This window comes from Alosa sapidissima, chromosome 4, assembly GCF_018492685.1.
Source record: "Alosa sapidissima isolate fAloSap1 chromosome 4, fAloSap1.pri, whole genome shotgun sequence".
NCBI classification, from domain to species: Eukaryota; Metazoa; Chordata; class Actinopteri; order Clupeiformes; family Clupeidae; genus Alosa; species Alosa sapidissima.
The window spans coordinates 20,638,820-20,658,713 of record NC_055960.1 but is presented as its reverse complement, the minus strand read 5'-3'; the positions used below and the strand labels follow the sequence as shown (position 1 = coordinate 20,658,713).

Here is a 19,894-nt window from a genome sequence, read left to right as displayed (position 1 = left end):
TAAAACAACATGAATATTCAATTTCCTATGGATTCCTGTGAATATTTCAAGACCCAATATGCTGCATCAACTTATTGCTAAGGGATATATACTGCAGCTATAAAGTAGGGAAGCACCAAAGGCAGTGAAGGGGGAGGAGGGCATTTTTTATTACATTTAATTGAGACATAGTAAGATTAATCTGACAATGTAAAGCACTATACACATATTGTACATGCAAAGGGTTGTCATATATGGATTCCCAAGAGTCCAAGCTTTCAAATGGTAAATAATATTACTATGCTACATAGCAATATGGTGCATACATTTGATATAGAATGTTGGGGAGGTGTAGGGTACTGGAGGGTAGGAGGAGGGTAGGTGTACTGTGGAAGGCATACTGTTCCATAACAGGTTTTAAGAACAGCATTCCAAATCATGTGTATGTGTAAAGTATGGGGCAGGATATAGACACCTGGGGCCTATTGCACAAAAGCAGAATTAAGACATCCGGGAAGTTACTGAGCTGCGCTCAATGAATCCAAAACAAGAGCGTACAGGCTTAATTGGTTGCACAACGAGCAAGCCAGGATGAGCAGACACGGATTCATCAAGCCAGGTGAAACCTATCCTGGATAAGTGCGCACTCACGGCTCCCTCAACAGACCCCGCCACCGATCACAGATTCACTGATTCACCATGGCAACTAGAGCGGCTTCATTGCTTTTTCTACGGTGTGAAGTAGGTAGCGATAGCCTTTTCACAACAGCAACAAACAGCAACACCTCTGTTTAGGACATTATTGCAACTAGTTCCACGACCACCACGCGCGAAATGGTTAGGCACTCCCGTGACGTCACATTGTCGCATGACAGGTCGGAAATGGCGAGTATGTAAAAGTTAATTAATGATTACAAACATTTAAATAATGACCGTGGGTATAGGTATATGTGATGTGTAGTGGACAGTGGAATAACTATTGGTTTCCGTTTGTGGTGACTGCTGACTGAGATAAGGGATGAGATTAAATAGATCCTGGAACTTAGCCTGGTCTGGAGCAGGCTAGCTCCACAGAATAAATTGCCATGGTAATTTATACCATAACATATCCTGCTGCCCCCATCCCACTTTTGTGCAACTGGATCACGGCTAAATTGAGCCAGGATAACCAAGATATCCCGGCTTAATCCCTTATCCTAGTTTTGTGCAATAGGCCCCAGTTAGATTGGTCTCAGGGTATTTTGTTTTTGACCAGGAAAACATTTAAACATCTGCTTGAATGAAAGAATGTACTGTAAATCATGCTGTGTAATCTTTGTTTTGGACTGTAGTGCAATCAACATGGAGCCGGTGAGTGTCACAGTGTTTTACACTCGGCTGTTTAACTATCCACCTGATGTTCACCCCTCAGCATAGTCATCCTGTGTGCTAGTTTTACCATCTGTCACAAGGCCTCACACATTTCTTTTTTACTGCCAGTATGTACAAGAGTTCCTTCGGTGTTAATTTTAGGTAATAATGAAAGGTGATAAACCAAGGTCAAGGTAGCAGTGATGGAAGAAATGACTGCCAACTAAAGCCAGACCCATTAACCTATGCCACATATCTGACGTGTAACCAGCCATTGATTAAAAAAGAACAGAAAGACAATGTAAAAGACTTGACCATGTCAACATTTTTGTTTCTATCCATTTATATTCCAATAAATATTTTACAAGATATACTAACTTGCTGTAATGGCATTTATGAGCTGGTCCGTGAAGAAGCAGAACTAACCATCCTTTAACCCTCAACATAAATCACCCCAATCCCTTTCACAACAATCACCCCAACCCTTTTCAAAACAGTATTGTGTTTTGGAAAGGTAAATATAGATGTTTGTGTTTGGGGGGAGCGGGAGGAGTTCAGCAATTTGTTTTTAAGATCATGTATATGGCATATTATTACATAAGTTTTGTAAATAAAAAAAATGTCAGTACAACTGTTTTCATAGTCTTTTTTTATTGGGCATATAACACATATTTAACATATGTCGGCACATTTTAGATGTTGTAATAATGTATTTTCATTTCAGTGGGTTTAAGGGGTGCATTTCATACATTTTCCTTCAGGTGTTTATGTAGGACTACGTAAAATGTATAGGGTTTTTTACAAAACTAATCACATGACACAAAAAATATAACCAAAGCAATATTAAAGAGCACATCATTTCTCAGCTTTGCTTCACTTAATGTTTTCAGCTCCAGTCTTTCAAGCACCGGATCACTTACTCTGAAACATAAAAAACATAAATGAACAAAATATACTTTGAAATCTCAAATACACCGAATTGAATCAACCTTAGTTGCGTCATCCACCTACTAAGCATAAGATCAAATAAAACATTGCACAGTTTCAGCATCAAAAACTCATACCTCGAACTGTGAGCTTGGTAGTGCACTCTGCCCTGCCGTGTTGGTTCTCCGCAATCACTTTGTACTCACTGTTGTCCTTGGGGCCCACTCTCAAGATGAGCATTGAACAGACCCCACACGTGTTGGAGATTAAGTAATTGGTGTCCGTGTTGACACTAATGTTGTTGCGATACCATGTGACATGAGGTGCAGGGTTTCCACTGACAGCACAGCTCATATAGCACTCATAGCTCTCCGGGCTGCTTCGTGTCTTCAGTGGGACCAGAAAGGATGGCGCCGCGTCAAAGGTGCAGGGCTTGGATTCGGGCATGTTCAGAGTAAACTTCTCTGTTTAATAGAAAACAAAATGTCCCACTCAGATACCAGCTGACTCCAGATTAACTACATGCATGCAAGTCATTCTGCCGCTGAGTTTCATTTTGTTCATAAAAAGTAATCTTATGGCAATTGCTGATATTTTAGATCAAATGTACACAAGTGTTGACTTGAGCTACTACTTTAAAAGTGATTATACCTTTCTTTTTGACCACCTCCCATTTACGAGACTCTGAAGGGTCAGAAACTCCCATATCATTTTTGGCGTACACCCGGAAGCGGTACTCTCGTCCAGGCAAGATATTCACAGCAGTGAAGTTATTATTGAAGAGGCGATCAGCCACAGTTTGCCAAGAGCGCTTGACTGAGTCTCTCTTTGTCACCATATAATGTAGCCTGTCATCACGCTTCTCATCTGGGGATGCCATCCAGGACACAGTAACAGTACCTGGGACATTCTGCTCTAGCTCCACAGGGCCGGGGGGCTTGGGGTCATCTGAACATTAAGTGATGAGTGTGAATACTAAAATATTTCATCTTGTATGACTCAAATTACAATAAAAATGTTTTAAATGGTGTTAACATCAGCTGAAACATAAAGAGGACAAACGAGTTAAGTCCTTATAGAGCTACAGAATAGAATTACAGTTTAATAGAAGACAATATGATATAAAGAGATAGATATGAGAAGGATATGGTCAGATATGTTTTAAAAAAATCTTAGTGATGATCAAAAAATGATTTTAGTGAAAGTTGATGTGTAATAATAAAACATATGTTTGAACTAATACTGTATATGAATTTCCATTTATTAGTTCAAGCATATGTTATATTATGATGCATCAACATTTTAAAATTGTATTTTTCATATGGCATTTTTGGGATTATTCAGTAATTGTAGTATTACCTGTTACTCTAATCTCAGTGCTGAAGGTTTCTTGTCCAACAATGTTTTTTATTATGATGGTATACATTCCTGTGTCTAAGCGTTCCGATGAAGGAATCAGAAGCTGTGATGTGCCTTCAGCATTGCTTACAGTAACTTTTTTGGATATGGGCATGCCATCCTTTAACCAAGTTATTTTTGGCATGGGTGATGCCTGCAACATTATGGAAAATTGTGAAAAACTTTGAGATATTATACAAATTAACTTTCAGAAATCTTTTTTTTTTGATGAAAGGTCTTAATATTGCTTACATACAGTATGTCACGTAATTAACAATAAGAATGTTTTTATTAATGTAAGAAATCAATGAATTCCTAAATAGAGAGTACCTTAAAGTTGATGTTGACACGAGTTGAATTTCCAGCTCTCACAACCATGAAACTTGTCATTTTACGATCTGTAAAAGTTGGCCTCACTAGAAAAACCCCAAAACAAAACAGGAGCATAGTCATATTAAGACCATTATTGACACTCACTTAGCTTCGGTAATGATAAGTAAGTATATCATGTCAGTATTTCTACCTGGAGGTGGCATTGCAATAATGTAGTTGTCTAAATCTTGAGGCTCTCCATCTCCTCCCTCATTTGTTGCAATCACTCTGACCCAGTACATGGCCATGGACTTTAAACCAATGATGGTATAGGAGGTTGTGGTGATTGCATTTGAGTTACAACGATCCCACTCTGTATTTTCAGCAGGCCTGATCTCCACATAGTAACCTTTGGCCTCATCCTGTACCCCTTCTTCGTCTTTGGGCTTAGTCCATCCCAAGGACAAAGAAGTGTAAGTTGAATCTGTCACCTTGAAATCAATAACTTTTCCAGGGGGTTCTGTAATATAAAAATTGAATTAACAATGTAATATAAATAAAGCTGTACACGTGTATAGAGAAGAATGATAACATTTACAGTTTAAATGTGTAAATAGAGCCTTACTCTTTGGATCTCTGGCAAACACGAAATCAGAAGGGGTGCTTGGTTCTCCAGCGCCAGAGAAATTAATGGCTGACACTCTGAATTCATATTCTATTCCCTCGACGACATCTTTCACTCCATATTCTTTTGCTGGAAGTATTTAAGAGAGACTTTTATATATGTATATAATGATTAACAAAATATTAGCAGCATAACATCAGCAGTAAAGGCCGTGCATACATATCAGATATCATTAGTACATAACATCTCCCATAGCTTATTAAGTTGAAAGAAATCATGTGATTTTATGTTGGATGTATTCCTGACACCTTTGATGGGTTCATCTAGTGGGTTTACTGGGCCCCATAAATTGCTGCCTCTCTTGCGTTTTTCTAAATTGTAACCCACAATATTGGTTCCACCAGTGTTGCTTGGTGGAGACCAGGAAAGATTGATGCAGTCCTTGAATGCACTAACCACCTTGGGCGTGGAGGGAGGGCCAGGGTAAGCTGTGGCATAGAATAGAAACAAATAGAACATTTTTATAACTTATTGAAATTATAGCATTATGTCACCCTGCAGCAAATCTAAAGGAAAAATAACATGTACGTCTACATACAGTATGTATTTTCTCTCATTTATTTGGTATATTGCAACCACATCTAGTACATTTTCCACTTGATTTTCTCAACAGAAAAAAATCTGGATGATTGTATATCAATTTGCCAAACTTGTTAATTTTAAGTGAAATGTCACACTGAAACAGAGTAACACATTAGTGACAGGTATCCAGAGCATAGTGGCATTGTAACATATGACAGAGATGAAGTTATATCATCAAAGTGTTGCAACAGTGGTAGAAGCAGGACAATGGACTTCACACCGTTCAGGTAGCAGAAGTTTTATGCACTTCGAGACATGGCCTTCTATTGCTATTCTATTGCTATTCTATTGCTATTCTATTGCTATTCTATTGTCGTTCATTATCCCTGACATAATAGTTATATCAAAAGTGCAGAGCAGAAGTGAGAAGAAAAGATGTAATGGTATGAAGGAAGTAGATTTGAAACATAACAGTGTTAATCATAATGCAATCTGTCTCTCACTCACCTTTGGTGCCAGCTTGGATGTCATCCGTTTCCATTACCTCACTTGTGCCATCTGCAGTTATGGCCCTGATGCGGTAGCAGTATTTCCTCCCGTGGTCCACATCAGTGTCCTTGTAGTGAGGAACACCAGGAATCATACCAATCTTCTTCCAAGTGTTGCGCCCTAACTGTTGACGCTCCAGGTTGTAGTTTATCACAGGGGAGCCTCCGTCATCCTTTGGTGCGCGCCACTTTATCTCCACACAATGAGCTGAGGCTTCAACTATCTCAACAGGACTCTGAGGCGGTGTAGGCTTATCTGAAATATTAGATCACAGTTTGCAACATTCAAAGAAAGAACACTAAAAAGAGAAGCTCATTGTATAGCCATGATATTGGTCAACATGGTTTTACTGACCAGTGACAATAAGCTTGGATAGGGCTTCAATTGTTCCAAACTCATTTTTTAACTTGATTTTAATCTCTCCTGTTTGTTTCCGCTGGCACTTGTTGAGAAGCAGACAACTCTGAGAGGATGATTTTTCTAGTTTTATGTTTTTGTCGTTCAAGAGTTCCTCGCCTTCACTGTACCATTGGATCTTCATTGGCTCTCGGCCCACAAAGTCCAGCTTGAAGGTGGCATTCTGACCTGCTTTTATGATCACTGGCTCTGAGAACTTAGCCAGTTCATCTGGATCAATCCTAGGAGGATCTGCAAAGTATCACAGATCACTGCAAGTTTAATTATCAAAGACCACTACAGTGCCACAAAACAGAGCCTAGTGAGGCAAAAAAACTTTACAAAGTATATGCTGGAACATTTAAGATGACCCTTCCAAAATGTCTATTTAGCAAATGTATTAGTTTCTTACCTTCAACAATCACCATAGCCTCAGTTTTACGTCCGTCTGCCTCAAAACGGTATTTTCCTGCATCTTCCTCTTTGCACTTACTAATGACCAGTTTGTGATAAGTTCCATCTTTAATTATAGCCAATCCTTCCTCTGACATTAACTAAACAAAGATTTGGGACTGTGAGTGTATTTTAGAAGTAAATCACACAATACAATGTTGAGTAAATATGAATTCATCCATTTCATCAAGATGTGAAGTGATCATATTATCATATTAGCTCATGACTATTTAATTTGTCAAATGTTCTAACATGTTCAATGTCTTTGCATGACTTACCTCTTTCCCGTCTTTGTACCATACTCCATCACAGTTTTCACTGCTCAGCTTACAGACTAACTCTGCTGACTGACCCATAATAGCACTGACGTCTGATAGTCCAGAGGTGAAGTGGACACCAGGATCTGGAATATATGTTCGGTATAATGATTTCTGTTTCTGACAGCTTGTAGACACCAAGGAGAAAACAGTAGGCTACATTTACAACTACATCCAGGTAAAACCAAGAATCATGAAGTCAGATTGGCATGACTTTTCAAGTGTTTCCTCATCTGCTGCTGATTTAGTCTTATAACAACTTTAATTAGCGTTAATGAAACTTCAGACGCCAGCAGTTTATTATACCCCTAAAACTCTTTGTTCCTCTAAATAGCTTTTCCTAAAAATTGTAATGCTCCTGAAGATTGGTTCCAAACTAATCAATGATTTAACCAGTGTGACGAACAGAGTTGATGGATATTCACATGAGCTTACCGATGACTGTATCAGGGACCAGTGGGCCTGTCCTGACCCTCTTCTTTTTCTCACCGTCACCCTCAGTTGAAGGTTCCTCTTCAATTATGATAGGCTCTTCTACGACTTCAATTTCTTCTTCAACTAATTCTCCTTCAGCTTTAACTTCAGTGCTCTCTACCACCACAGGCTTTGGTTTAGGGGCTGCAGGTTTTTTCACAATCTTTTTAGGTTTGTCTGGAGCTGGGACCTTGGCTGGTTTTGGTTCTTCTGGAGCAGGAGGAGTTTCTTCAACTACTTCAGGAGTTGGTTCCTCAGTTGGTTTTGGAGTCGGTTCTTGTTTAGGTGCAGCCACCTCTTTCTCTGCTTGTGCCTGTTTCACCTTCTCTACTATCTCTGCTCTCTCAGTCTGGATCTTGGCATTTTGTTCTGCTGCGATTTTTGCCAGGTCAACTCCACTACCACCAGCAGTGGTGGTTTTACGAGCTTTCTTCTTGCCATGCGTACTTGGTTCTTTGTCAGCTATGCCAATAAAAGGAATATATCATTACATGTAAATACAGGAGCACAGTGATAATATTAAGGACCACAATTCTGGTCTGTCTTTGTTACTGTGCCTTTAAGCAGTTCTTGACAGTTGGGCCAACTGTAGTCTTGAATTAAATCTTCATTTCCTCATAATCATCACTTCACATACTGTAATAGCACTAGCAAATCACATATCCTTTGATGTCAGTATGCCATTTACACTGTTAAGTACTGATTTGTTGAAAGTGTCCTAATAGGCTAGTAAATTGAGAGATGTACATCTCTTTGTCACAATAGATAGTGCAAGACTGCTAGCTCTCAGATTCAAAGTATCAGTTATCCCAACTTTAAAACTATTTGTAGTCTTAGGTTACGGTTACCTTCTACTACAAGCCATGCATTGCAGGACTTGATTCCAGCAACAGCTGCATAGATGCCCTTGTCTAGTTGCAGACAGTCTTTTACCACCAGTCTGTGGATGAGTTTGTCCTCAGATACTTGGATGTCATACTTCTCGCTCTGTGTCAGGGGCACAGTCTTCCCAAACCAGGAGATCTTTTCCAGTGGTTGAGATAAAACACATTCAAAGACAGCATCCTCTCTCTCTGTGGCCTTCACTTCTTGAATCTTCACTAAGAACTCCACTGCTGGAACTACAGACGGGAGAAAAAGCATTGTTTTGCACATTGTACCATTATCATGGTAATTTCAATAGATTTGATGTTCACTTCATGTACATCCCATTTCAGTGACATGGATCATGTACATGACATGTGTAGCATATAATAGAAACACACCTTAAACAGCTGTCTTACCTTTAAAATCTGTTGAGAAGATGTTGACACCTTCCACATCCACCTGGTATAACCCAGCATCCTCTGGCAAAAGGTCTTTAACTGAAAACACAAATTTCTTTCCTATCTGTTTTAAAGAATGTTTCTCCTCGTCGTCTATGCTAAAAGGAACCATTTCCCCATCCTGTTAGAAAATGAATAAATAAAAAGAGTTAGCTATTAAAACTCTGATAAGTAAACACAATTGTGTTTTGGTGTATACATTGCATTTATAACCTAACTCTAGAAATCACATCAGTCATACTTTGTAAAGAAAGATTCTTGAAGTAGGGTCCTTGAGGTCCATTTCAAATTCAAATTCCGCGCTTCCCTCTGATTTGACTTGAATTGGTTTCAGGTTGGCCACATAACTTACAACCTGTAAGGAGAATTTCAAAAATCCCAATAAAAATGAAGACTATATACAATTTGAGACATAATCGGATTCTGCGTATAGCCTGTATAGTCGCAAAGCAAACTAAGCAAAGCAAACTTTATTGGGACAGGTCTGAACTGCATTAGTGTATCTCAGCAAAGATAACACATCTGTAACTGTTATATCACCTGTGCTTGTTCCTCTTCCCTTTCCTTCTTCTTCTCGTTGAGTTTCTTCAGCATCCAACGGAAATCTGTGATTCCATACTCAGCACAGATGCGCTCATAGTCATTTTTGCTAGCGCTAAGTAAAAGCTCCCAAAACTTCTCGTCTGGCTCCCCTTCCTTCTTCTCTTCTTTAGGTCGCTCAGCCCTTTAAGAAGAGTAAAATACATTTCTTATACTTCATATTCTGATATGTGGTTTAAAAGTGTGTTTTTTTCTGAAAATCTCACTTACCTTGTCTTTAGAAGGTGTGGTGCTGGCATTTCTCGTTGTGCTAGAAAAGTTGATTTACAATCAGTACATGTATTGGTTGGCCTTATACATTCTTTTTATTTCCAAGAGTGTGTGACATACAGCGTTGAACATAACAGATTAAGGGCCTGTGTCCACCAAATTTTGTGGCAACATCGCCCATTCTCTTTGCTTGCAAGAGAGAAGTGACATTGACAAGCCCAGTGCTGTTGTAAAAGTTGAAGAGATGAAAAAATGGTCGGGGGGGGGGGTTGAAGAGAGAAAAAATGGTCAGGGGGGGGTCACACTGCTTGCGCAATTGGCAGCGCTGCACTATGAAACTCATTATTTTCAATGGCTTGCGCGCACAAGAACTGGTCTGCCGCTGCGCCGAGCAAAGTTTGACCGTGGCGCGCTGTAAATCATAGATATTTTGCGCTGAGCCCGGCGGCAAGCACAACAAAAATCTTTGGGTCATTACCTCAACCAAGAGCAACCTAGCAGCGAACACAGTGCATATCGCGTGCAATGTGATCCCCACTTTAGCACCAAGGGCGCTGAGCGATGTGAACGCTGAACTTCATAGGATTTTTAAAGAAAATAACCGCCGTCGGCACAAAAAACATGATTGGTAGACACAGGGCCTAATTCTATCAGTGCATCGTTTACCTGTTCTGGCTTGTTGCAGTGCTTTGCTTTTCTTGAATCCAACTGGAGTTTGCAAAATAATAACATCCAAAAATATAAATAAACAGCAATAAAAAAATGTAACGTGCAATTATAAGGTGATATAAGCAAATTCGGTAACACTTTACGGTAAGGGTACGTCAATTAGCATGAATTAATTCATGATTTATGCATTACTCAATTCCTTTATATCTTATGAATCATCAGGAATTGACATGAGTTCATAGTCTCTCATTCATTACCTCATTTTGATTTATGATTTCTTAAGCATGATCATCATGATTACATGAATTTAAGGTTAACTTCTCATGAGTTCATGTCTCTGGCCCCTCAACTAAAGTGGTGAATAATGACATTTGTCCAGAGAACCACAAAGTTGTGTTCAAATTTGAGAATATTGAGCAGTGGTGACCACATTTTTGGCAGAAAAAGAAATAATCATGATCATGCTTAATAAATCATAGTTCATAATGATGTTTCCATCATACCTTATACAGAACTTTAGGTGTTGTGCTGTTCATGTAAGAGGTTACAAATAACAGACTATGAACTGATGTTTCATGAGATATTAAGGAATGAAGTAATACATAAATCATGAATAATACATGCATGAATTCATGATAATTCATGTCCCCTTAACGTAAAATTTTACCGCAAATTATAATCTACATATTCACAAAAATATACTCACCTTCGATGATATTGAGTGCTGCAGTTACAACAGCTTTTCCAAATTCATTGACTGCATAGCACTTATACGTATCAGCTTGATCTGGATCTACATTTGGCATCTGTTTGAATGCAATTGAGCTATGTCAGAAAAAAAAAAATCCTCTGAAGGACTCCAATGGGAAAAGGATATCAAGACCCCATTACGCGCCATTAGTATTTATCCTTCCATCATCTGTGAAAAGCACTTTAAAAAGAGAAGAACATTTGCATGCGCATACTACACCTTACCATGATTTTGAAAGATTGTTGTGTTTGGAATTCATTTTATCATTTGAGTGTGTTAATTTGGTCATGTCAGAGTTTTGAAACATAATTTATTGTCCTTGCATATATAAAAAAGAGAGTAGTGCTAGCACCTGGAGTTGGTGCTCATTGGAATTTGGGTCAAAAATGACTTGATACTTTTCAGGGTCATCAGTGTTGCCATTATTTCTTCTCCAGGTCACAGTTGGTGTTGGATCGCCTGTAATTATGGCCCTGAAAATAGCTAGTTTACCTGCAAAAACAATATGAAATCACAGTGGTGTAAGGTCTGTGTTTTGACTGTCATCACAATAAAAAAAGATCTGAAAGTCATTACATATATAACAATCATTTCCTACCCTCTTGGATTGTAAGAGCAATTGGCTTGCGGGTGAAGTCAGGTGTGGTCTTTCCTTCTGGAAGCTCCTCAACATATTGTGTGATCATTACTCCTGGGACTCTGGACCTTCTCTTGATTTTCACTACAGAGGAAAAAGAGTTGTGAACTTGAGGAAAGTTCTTTTAAAAAAAAAAATAATAATAATAATATTTGTACATATTTACACATCGGACTGATGTGAGTGAACTAGCTTGTGATCATTACAACTATTAGGCCATTCTCTGTACTGAGGGGAAATCATTCTCTGAAATATTATGAAAGAAATATCATTTTGGTAATAACAGTTCATTTATCTTGTTTAATTCCTTGGCAGAAGGTTAACATTTATTATTCCACTGCTTGGTTGAATTTCTCATTGTCCTGCGATCTTTAGAACATGTATTAACCGTATGTTATTTGCACACCTATGAAGTAGCTCCAATTTGCTGGCCGTATTAACAGAACATAACAACATTGTAGCATATGATGGAGGTGACTTTTAGCTAGTTGCATGGCAGTAGGCTAAGTAAAATAGCGATGTTTCAAAGCTAGGTTCATCAGAATCCTGGGATATGCCCGTTTGACAACAGGAGAGATGGAACTAACGACTGACCTTTGGCCATAGCAACCATTCATTTAGAACTAGTGACGGCAGTTTGTCCTTGAGAAATGATTTGGAAAGAAGTAGTTCTACAAACAAGACAGTTTTAGCAATTAAAACATTTAAATTATAACAGAAAATGAACACAACGCAAGTGGCAACAGTGTAATAAGCAGGATAATGGACTCCATGCCATTCGGTGTCGCGTCGGGGCCATTTGCCTCAATCGTGCATTTCTTTCTGTGAACCGTCCATGTCGTCTATTATCCCATGTTTGATAGCATACGTAGTGCCATTTTGTTTCACATTTTCTACAGCATTATTATGGCCTTTGCTCACCTTGCCCAGGAGCAGTGGGTTCTTCATCTTTTGTTTTCCTGAATTTCATTCTTGTGTTCCTTTATGTACTAGGATCTTGGAAAAAAGAAATCATTTGCAAAATTAGTACTCACTTCTTAAAATAAATAGAAAGGATGATAAATTCAGCTTTTTGAATATTTGATCATTATGAGGATATACAACATACAGAAATGTAGACTTTGTCCATCTATCTCTGTTTTTATTTGGCAAAAAGCGTCCTATACAGCAGTGAAAAACCCACCAGACACTGGCATAGTACCAATGAAAACTTTCAGTGTATCAATTTTCATAGAATAGTTTATTTCTGAGTACAGTAGATTTACTGTACTGTATGTTGAATAAAGGTCACTGGGAGTCAGGATCAACTTATTTTTAAAACAGGGAAAGGAAGGGAGCAAGGTGCCTAGACAGTAAACTGATCTTTATGGTATTGCATGTGTAAAGTGGCAAACGTGGAATTTCACCACTTTTACATTTTGTTTTTTTGTGTCATAATGCTTTTGGAATAGACACACTATCTTACAATATATGCAGATTTCCTTCTGTATCTCTTTCTAAACAAACAAAATGTATGAACACATTTTATTAGAGTGTAGAGTCTTACAGTCTTACAGCTGACTATAGTGTGTAGATCTAGGACATCACATGCTGTAAGAAGCTGTATCAGCTTTTAGCAACAGTCCAAAACTCCATATGTCCCAGACAGGATTTATCATTCCAGATGGCTACAGTCAGCATTGGTGTCAGTTTCCAAGCTCTCCAACCACTGGATTTAGGCAATCCGTCTACAGTAAGAATCCGATGCTGACATATTTTAAGCAAACTCTACTCATGTTGAAGTCTCTATTAAATCGAATGATTGAAAGCTGGGGAGTAAAATCTTAGTTTTCTGCTCTTAAATGAGTACACATATTTACGGTAAATTTAGCAAGACTGGATTTGCGTTGTGTTTAGTTTTTGAATATCATGCTGTTTAAGTGAGCATGTTTCTGATTGTATTCAAATAGTTAACAATGTAGGTTGTATATTGCTTTTCTCTAGCTGTTACATTGTCTACCATGTACACTCTGATCGCGTTAACAGCCTGTGAAATACCCATGGTATGGTGATGCCAGAACTTATCCCTGCAACCTGACTGAAATCGGATATAGGATGATAACAACCTGCTATATATTTTTTTTTTTCCTGCCAAACTTGAAATGTGTACACAGCTCCCTTTCACTTGTGTGTGCCTTGGAGGATTTGATGTGATCTGTTCTGCAAGCGGAAACTCAAAACGGATTGTAAATTAAGGAATTTATATGATCCGAGAACACTTTGCATGCACTGAAGTAGACTGAGGCCACTTGCTGCCTCCTCTGCCAGCAATAGGTCACATACCTCATAAAGCCATCAGTCACAGAGCAACTCGTGACACAGGCTACCCTCTGCTTGAGACTGTCGTTATGTGTGATTGTACTAACAGGGAAGCTACACCAGGCACGTAACCGAAGCGGCGAAGCGTTGCGTCTGCTGCAACAATTAGCTTTCACTATAATCAATGGAAATATATATTACATAAGATAGCGGCACGTATGTTCAAATAAAATAGACAAGTCTTCTAAAATGGATTTTACGTGTCGCGAAGGGAGCGCTTCAGTTACGTGACTGGTGGAGCTTCCCTGTTATGCTACCAAACATCCTTTTTTGCAAACAAATGGAGCCAAAATGGCAAACGTTTGAAAGGAGTGTATCAATTCAGTATATGATGATGCTGATGTATAATTTATTTTCCTTTAAAATGTGAGTGGAACGAAGTGAATGATAAAAAGGAGACTTGTTGACGTTATATTTCCCCCTTTGTTTTTTAGTTATATAATACAAAGTAATATTTCATTTTAAAATATAAAAATTATGTTTCAATAATATTTTGTACCTCATGCTTCCATTGTAAAAAATGACACTGTCACTTGTTTACATAGCGACATACAATATTAATTCATTGTGTAAGATATTCTTTAAATATAGCCTAGGGAATCAGGTTTGGATCGGGGAATTTGCATCAGGAAATATGCGTAAGTTAACAGCATGCATACCTTCCTCTCTGTGTCCATATTTGTATCAGGTGAAAAATAGCCCAGCATGGCAACAGCAACTTGTGATTGATTTATAAATACAGTTGCCCATGTGGCTCAGGAAGACTTGGTTCTCCGATCCTTAGCTCCGTCTAGCGGTATGACTCCAGGCTCGCCTTACATTTTTATGTTGATTTTTATGACTCGTAGGCTACGTCTTTGCAGTAACTTCACATTCAACCACTATCTTAAGTTTCCATGCCCTGTGCTAAAGAGGGGGGTCAAAATTGCTAAAGCAGCACAAAGTATTATTAGAGTGCATTGACCGACATCAATGTGTTGGCAAAAAAAGATTTCAGGTGTTTCCTTCCATATAACTAACTACCAAAGGGCATTTTAAAAGTCTGAAAGCTAGTCTCCCTGCACTATTATTAATTATGTAATTGGTAATATTAATTAATTACTTGTAACAAATAATTACTGTACTGTGTAGCTATGGTGAACTTGAAAAACATTTGTACATTTTTTTTTTGCATTCACAGGTTTTTTGCAGCTTATTTTTTACACAGCTTTAAAAACATAGTGAAACTCAGTTACTTCTACATAAACAATCTAACTACCAAAGGGCATTTAAAAAAAATAAAAACTAGTCTCCATGCACTGTTGAATTGAATTATGTATGCATAAATTACCTATTTATTGTATAATTAATTGCTGTGCTGTGGAGCAAGTTTGCATATTTGGTGGAATTAGCTGTTTTTTAACAGCTAAACAGAAAAATAGTGAGCCATGAGGAGAAGCGCTATTGACATTCAGGTCACTACAGGAGTAAATGAATAGGGCATGCCAGTTATGTTTTTAATACATGCTGTATACGGAACAGAAGATAGATGGAGATATTTCATTCACAGTTTCACGTATCACATGTCAGGTATCCTTTTTTCGCCATTACTTGTTCAAGATTTTCAAGCTTCAATTGGCAATGTCACCATACAGATGAGCATAAAATAGAATACATTAATTAAGTTAGTTCTCTTATAGACCTTTTTCTATTAATATTTATTCATATTACATACTACAACATACACAGAGTTATTGTGAAGGCTTATAGAACATGGAACCAGTATGATGCAGTGAACATGATGTGCAGAGGCAAACACACAGAATCTGTAAGTGTACAATTAGTGGCCCAAGTTTAATTATTTGCTAAATGTGAGTGTCGTCTAAAGTTCCAATAGCATACATGTTGTAATAGCACACGTTGTGTAATAATGCTGAAAGAAAGGATACATGTTGTCATAGCAAAGTTGTGGAATAAGATTAAAAGAAGGGATAATTGGACAGAAGACAGAGGAACTTACTTTGAATGTTGATTATGCTCTGTGGTCACAGCTTCTTATGCTTTCCACACTCTTCCTGATATTTTAGTGTTGTCTCCTCTTTGCAACACTAGTAAAGCTCTTTGAAGATTCTCTGAGCAGGCCTTTTTTTGTGGGCCACCCCCGCAATGGTGAGGGTTTCACTTACTGTCTGTTTGTGGCCCAAGAGGTGAGAACTATAGGATCTTAAACTCCTCCCTCACTAACTTTCTCTGCCAGATAATGCCACAGATTCTGCTTGTTAGAATTGTGTGTAAAATTCCAGACACACACTGAATGGTCAGTGGTGGGTAAAGAACTCAGCCTTCGCACCAAATGGACATAAGAACATCCATGACTGAGGTAAGGCCACTAATTTACTGATGAGGCCGGATATTTTGTAAGAAGTGTTTGGAGGACAGGCCTAACTGCATGTTACTGATAACACTGTAATGCATTTTTTTTTAAATGCACCTTCTTGGAAAGAGGTAGATGCAGTACGATGGCTCTTCACCTAATTGATTTACTGTTGACGTTTTCTTCAGTCAATTGGAATGGCAAATTTATGAAATAATCAAAATGGACACATTTTGTCATAGGTACAGTATGATGTGTCCTTTTTGGTTATTTTGGAAATTGAGTTGTAGTGTTTACATTTTAATTTTGAGCTGTATGAACTTAATTTTTAAAATTTGTAATTTTTTTTTATTTAAATATAATGGCATATCAGGTGTTGTCTCCCTCCATTGGAATATTTGCTAACACTGACATTGGAATCATTAGTTAATTTTCCATCAGGTAAATTAATTAATAATTTACCCATACCCATAATTACCCATAACTTACCCAATAATTTACCTGATACATTTGAAGCACCATTAGACGTTGTATAATGTTCTGTCTTTGTACATATTGTCAATTATTCTAAAGTGTCATAAAACAGAGCTACAGAAATAGTCACTGTTCGATGTATTGAATATCAGTTCCTTAATTGAGTATCAGACTCAAAATGTAAATTGTAACAAACACACAGGCATGTTTAGAGAATATCCCTTTTTTGTTGTCAAGACTTTTTTTTCTATTCTAGGTCATGTATGGCTATATTACATCTATAGGGCTATGTGTTTTCAAAAAACATTTGTGGGAAACTTAAGCCTTGGAATGATCAACTGGTGTCGTTTGCACCCTTGTTTATAACCCAGAGTATTCTCATGTACCATCAGAGAAGGACTGCAAGCAGTGTGAGTGTTAAAGGAATGCAGAGCCAACTGGGGAAGACTTATACTCTGCAAGGAGATTATTATACAACACAGTGGAATTGGACCAAATAAGGGAAGGTTTAGTATACATGGGTTTGGAATGGATTCAGGGCACACTATGTACTTGTAAATCAGTCAGGCGGCCATGTCAAATGTTTGACCTAGTCACTAGTCACACACATCATATGATCTGGTGCTACGGCAGGGGGTCAGAGACCACACAGTATATTTGTCAAGATTCCAAAAAAAGCCGGATGTGCCTTGGGCAAGGGCTTTTTTCGCATTAGATAGGTAAAAAAGAAAATGATTGATCATCCAGATTCATTCTAGTGACTGATTATTCTGCCTCTGCAAATTACTTTGTGTTGGTGCTGTGTTTTCTCCAGTTAAACTGGTATAAGGGAGGGAAAGCCCCAGATTGCCATGAAATCTTGAGTGTGATGTATGGTTATGATATTGAAGGATGGTCTTGTCCTCATTACGGAAGCTCTTAGGAAACCAGGCATTTACCATCCATGCAGTAATTAGAGTTTGCCTAACTTCTACACTGTTTCTCATTATTGTGTACATGAAGAAATAAATCACACACTGATTCCCTGAGCTGGTTGACTTGTAGAGTCCTCATATGCTATGGTCACATGGAGGGAATGATTTATTCTGTATTCTCAGTCACAGGTGAACCCAGCTACGAGTCCAGTTCTGTCTATGTTCTTCAGTGCAATGTCAAGATAGTGTTGACTTTTCTTTGTGCAGTTTATATGCAGCTATTGCAGCAATGTTTCCTTGGCCCACTTATTCTACTATCAGTGTGGTTAGTGTTGGAATACACTACAAGGATCTTAAAATGTAGTCTTTTATTTCAAGTGTTTAACTTTGAAGTATTACATTGTTTCTGAGGCATGCATTAAACCCTGCTGCGTGAGTGGGCAGAGCATGTGTGATCCTTGTTATCTAGTCAGGATGTACTTGACATCCACACATGCCACTCTGCAGCAACTCCTGCACTATAACAATGTCATCTACCACAGGTGCCTGGTAACTGCCCGAGGGAGAGCAAATAGATCATGTGTTGGGACATTTACTTATTCTGTTTAGTTGATGCATTATTATCTAAAATGGAAATACACATTGGTGACATTTTGATTAAATTCAATATTGATACATACATTGTTTATTGATCAAGTACATGTTTTCATGCACTTAAACACAGATGTTGTGTTTCTTCTACATTTCCACAATAGTCATTTCAACATGGTGTAGAGTATAGTGTCTTAGTTACTATAATTAAGAAGCAGAATTATTCAGCTGGCAATGCAAGACATATATTTCGTCACATGCATATTTATGGTCACTTATCTACTGCTGGTTCAGATATTGCATAGTAGTGTCTAGAATTATTTGTCCAGAGTTGTCTATGAGCACATTCTGTCTAGGGCAAAGCATGATGCATGGTACAGTTCATTCCAACTCCTATTCCTGTTCATCCCCCAAAATCAAATTAATTGAGTGATGCATACCATTCTCTAGTGTATGCAACACCTAGAATGTCGAGTAACATCACATTACATGTGATAAACACATTATATCTTCACAAAAAGATACACAAAAATACTTCTACATAAAAATAACAATTCACCAAATCACAAAATAAGTTTCACTGAGTCCAAGAAATATCTCAAAAGCACAAAAATCACAAAAATTGTTGTGAATGAAGCATCCAGGCCATTGATGCAGTCTTGCTTTAATCTGGAAAGCAAACAAAGACAAATTTGTCAGAAGAAGCCATGCCTTTTGCCAGTTCCTTAACCTGAGGTTAGTTAACAGTAATTTTGTTTGTGTCTTATGAATTTATCACTTGCTTGTTTACTAACTTACTCGGATATGTACATATTTATTCAGCTTCTGGCATCATTGTTTCGGTTGTCAGATCGAAGTTCTCATAAATGTGTCAACAATCACAAATTATATTCTTACCTCGGACAGTAAGTTTAGTAGTGCACTCTGCCCTCCCCAGGGGGTTCTCTGCAACAACCTTGTACTCTCCTGTGTCCTTGGGACCAACTCTTAAGATGAGCATGGAGCAGACACCACAAGTGTTAGATATGTAGTAGTTGGTGTTTGTATTGAGGCTGATGTTGTTGCGGTACCAGGTGACATGGGGCCTTGGATCCCCCCTTATAGCACAGCTCATGTAGCATTCGTAGCCCTGGGGAGCAGTGTGCATCTTCAGAGGAACCAGGAACTTGGGAGGCCTCTCCAGGTTGCATGTCTTAGACTCAGGCATGTCCAGTGTAAACTTTTCTGAAGTTACATGAAAAACAAAAAAGACAGTACATTTTATTCAAACATTTACACATGTCATGCAGCCTATAGATGATAGATGATAAAATATTTTTCAAAGGTACAGTATTTTTAAGTGACTCAGGAAATGACTTAAACTGATGATGAAGGTACAGGAATTCATGTTGCTGTCATTAGGCTAAACTTAATTGACCCGAGAAGCTAATTGAACTACTCATGAAGATAATTCTTCTTAAGTATATTTTAGGGGTAGCCTGGGTGCCAGCTGAACTTAGCCCCGCCCACAAAATTTGAGGTCAGGAAGTTCGGTCTGGCATTGCTCCGTTGTGGAGCAACTATGCTCGAAACAGAGCTGTTTGGACCAATCTAATTGTTAGGGTGGGCTTTTTCAATGATGGACAGATGAGCAACAGTGCCTCGTCTTAT

General features: G+C 38.2%; 2 protein-coding genes across 7 annotated transcripts in view; both read right to left on the bottom strand.

Annotated features, from left to right (window-relative positions):
* Positions 1–1,982: 1,982 nt before the first annotated feature.
* Positions 1,983–16,069, bottom strand: LOC121706718 (immunoglobulin-like and fibronectin type III domain-containing protein 1). The gene is made up of 24 exons (XM_042088685.1): positions 15,912–16,069; positions 12,476–12,550; positions 11,516–11,638; positions 11,270–11,409; positions 10,873–10,972; positions 10,164–10,205; positions 9,498–9,537; positions 9,228–9,411; positions 8,929–9,042; positions 8,646–8,808; positions 8,211–8,483; positions 7,324–7,824; positions 6,850–6,974; positions 6,531–6,672; positions 6,077–6,370; positions 5,681–5,977; positions 4,900–5,079; positions 4,592–4,720; positions 4,178–4,486; positions 3,985–4,070; positions 3,616–3,808; positions 2,908–3,204; positions 2,394–2,720; positions 1,983–2,250 (listed from the first exon to the last, which is right to left on the bottom strand). Exons 2-24 carry the CDS (start codon positions 12,522–12,524, stop codon positions 2,246–2,248), a joined length of 4,113 nt encoding a protein of 1,370 aa, XP_041944619.1. The 5' UTR covers positions 12,525–12,550; positions 15,912–16,069; the 3' UTR covers positions 1,983–2,245.
* A 1,937-nt stretch (positions 16,070–18,006) lies between these two features.
* The window catches only part of LOC121706715 (immunoglobulin-like and fibronectin type III domain-containing protein 1), a 38,862-nt gene continuing 36,974 nt past the window's right edge, over positions 18,007–19,894 (bottom strand). For all 6 annotated transcript variants that reach the window (XM_042088680.1, XM_042088681.1, XM_042088679.1 and 3 more), the window contains 2 exons: positions 19,142–19,468; positions 18,007–18,913 (listed from right to left, as the gene is read on the bottom strand). In XM_042088680.1, coding sequence (XP_041944614.1) covers positions 18,909–18,913; positions 19,142–19,468 — 332 coding nt within the window. In that variant the 3' untranslated portion in view covers positions 18,007–18,908. The remainder of the gene's footprint in view (positions 18,914–19,141; positions 19,469–19,894) is intronic.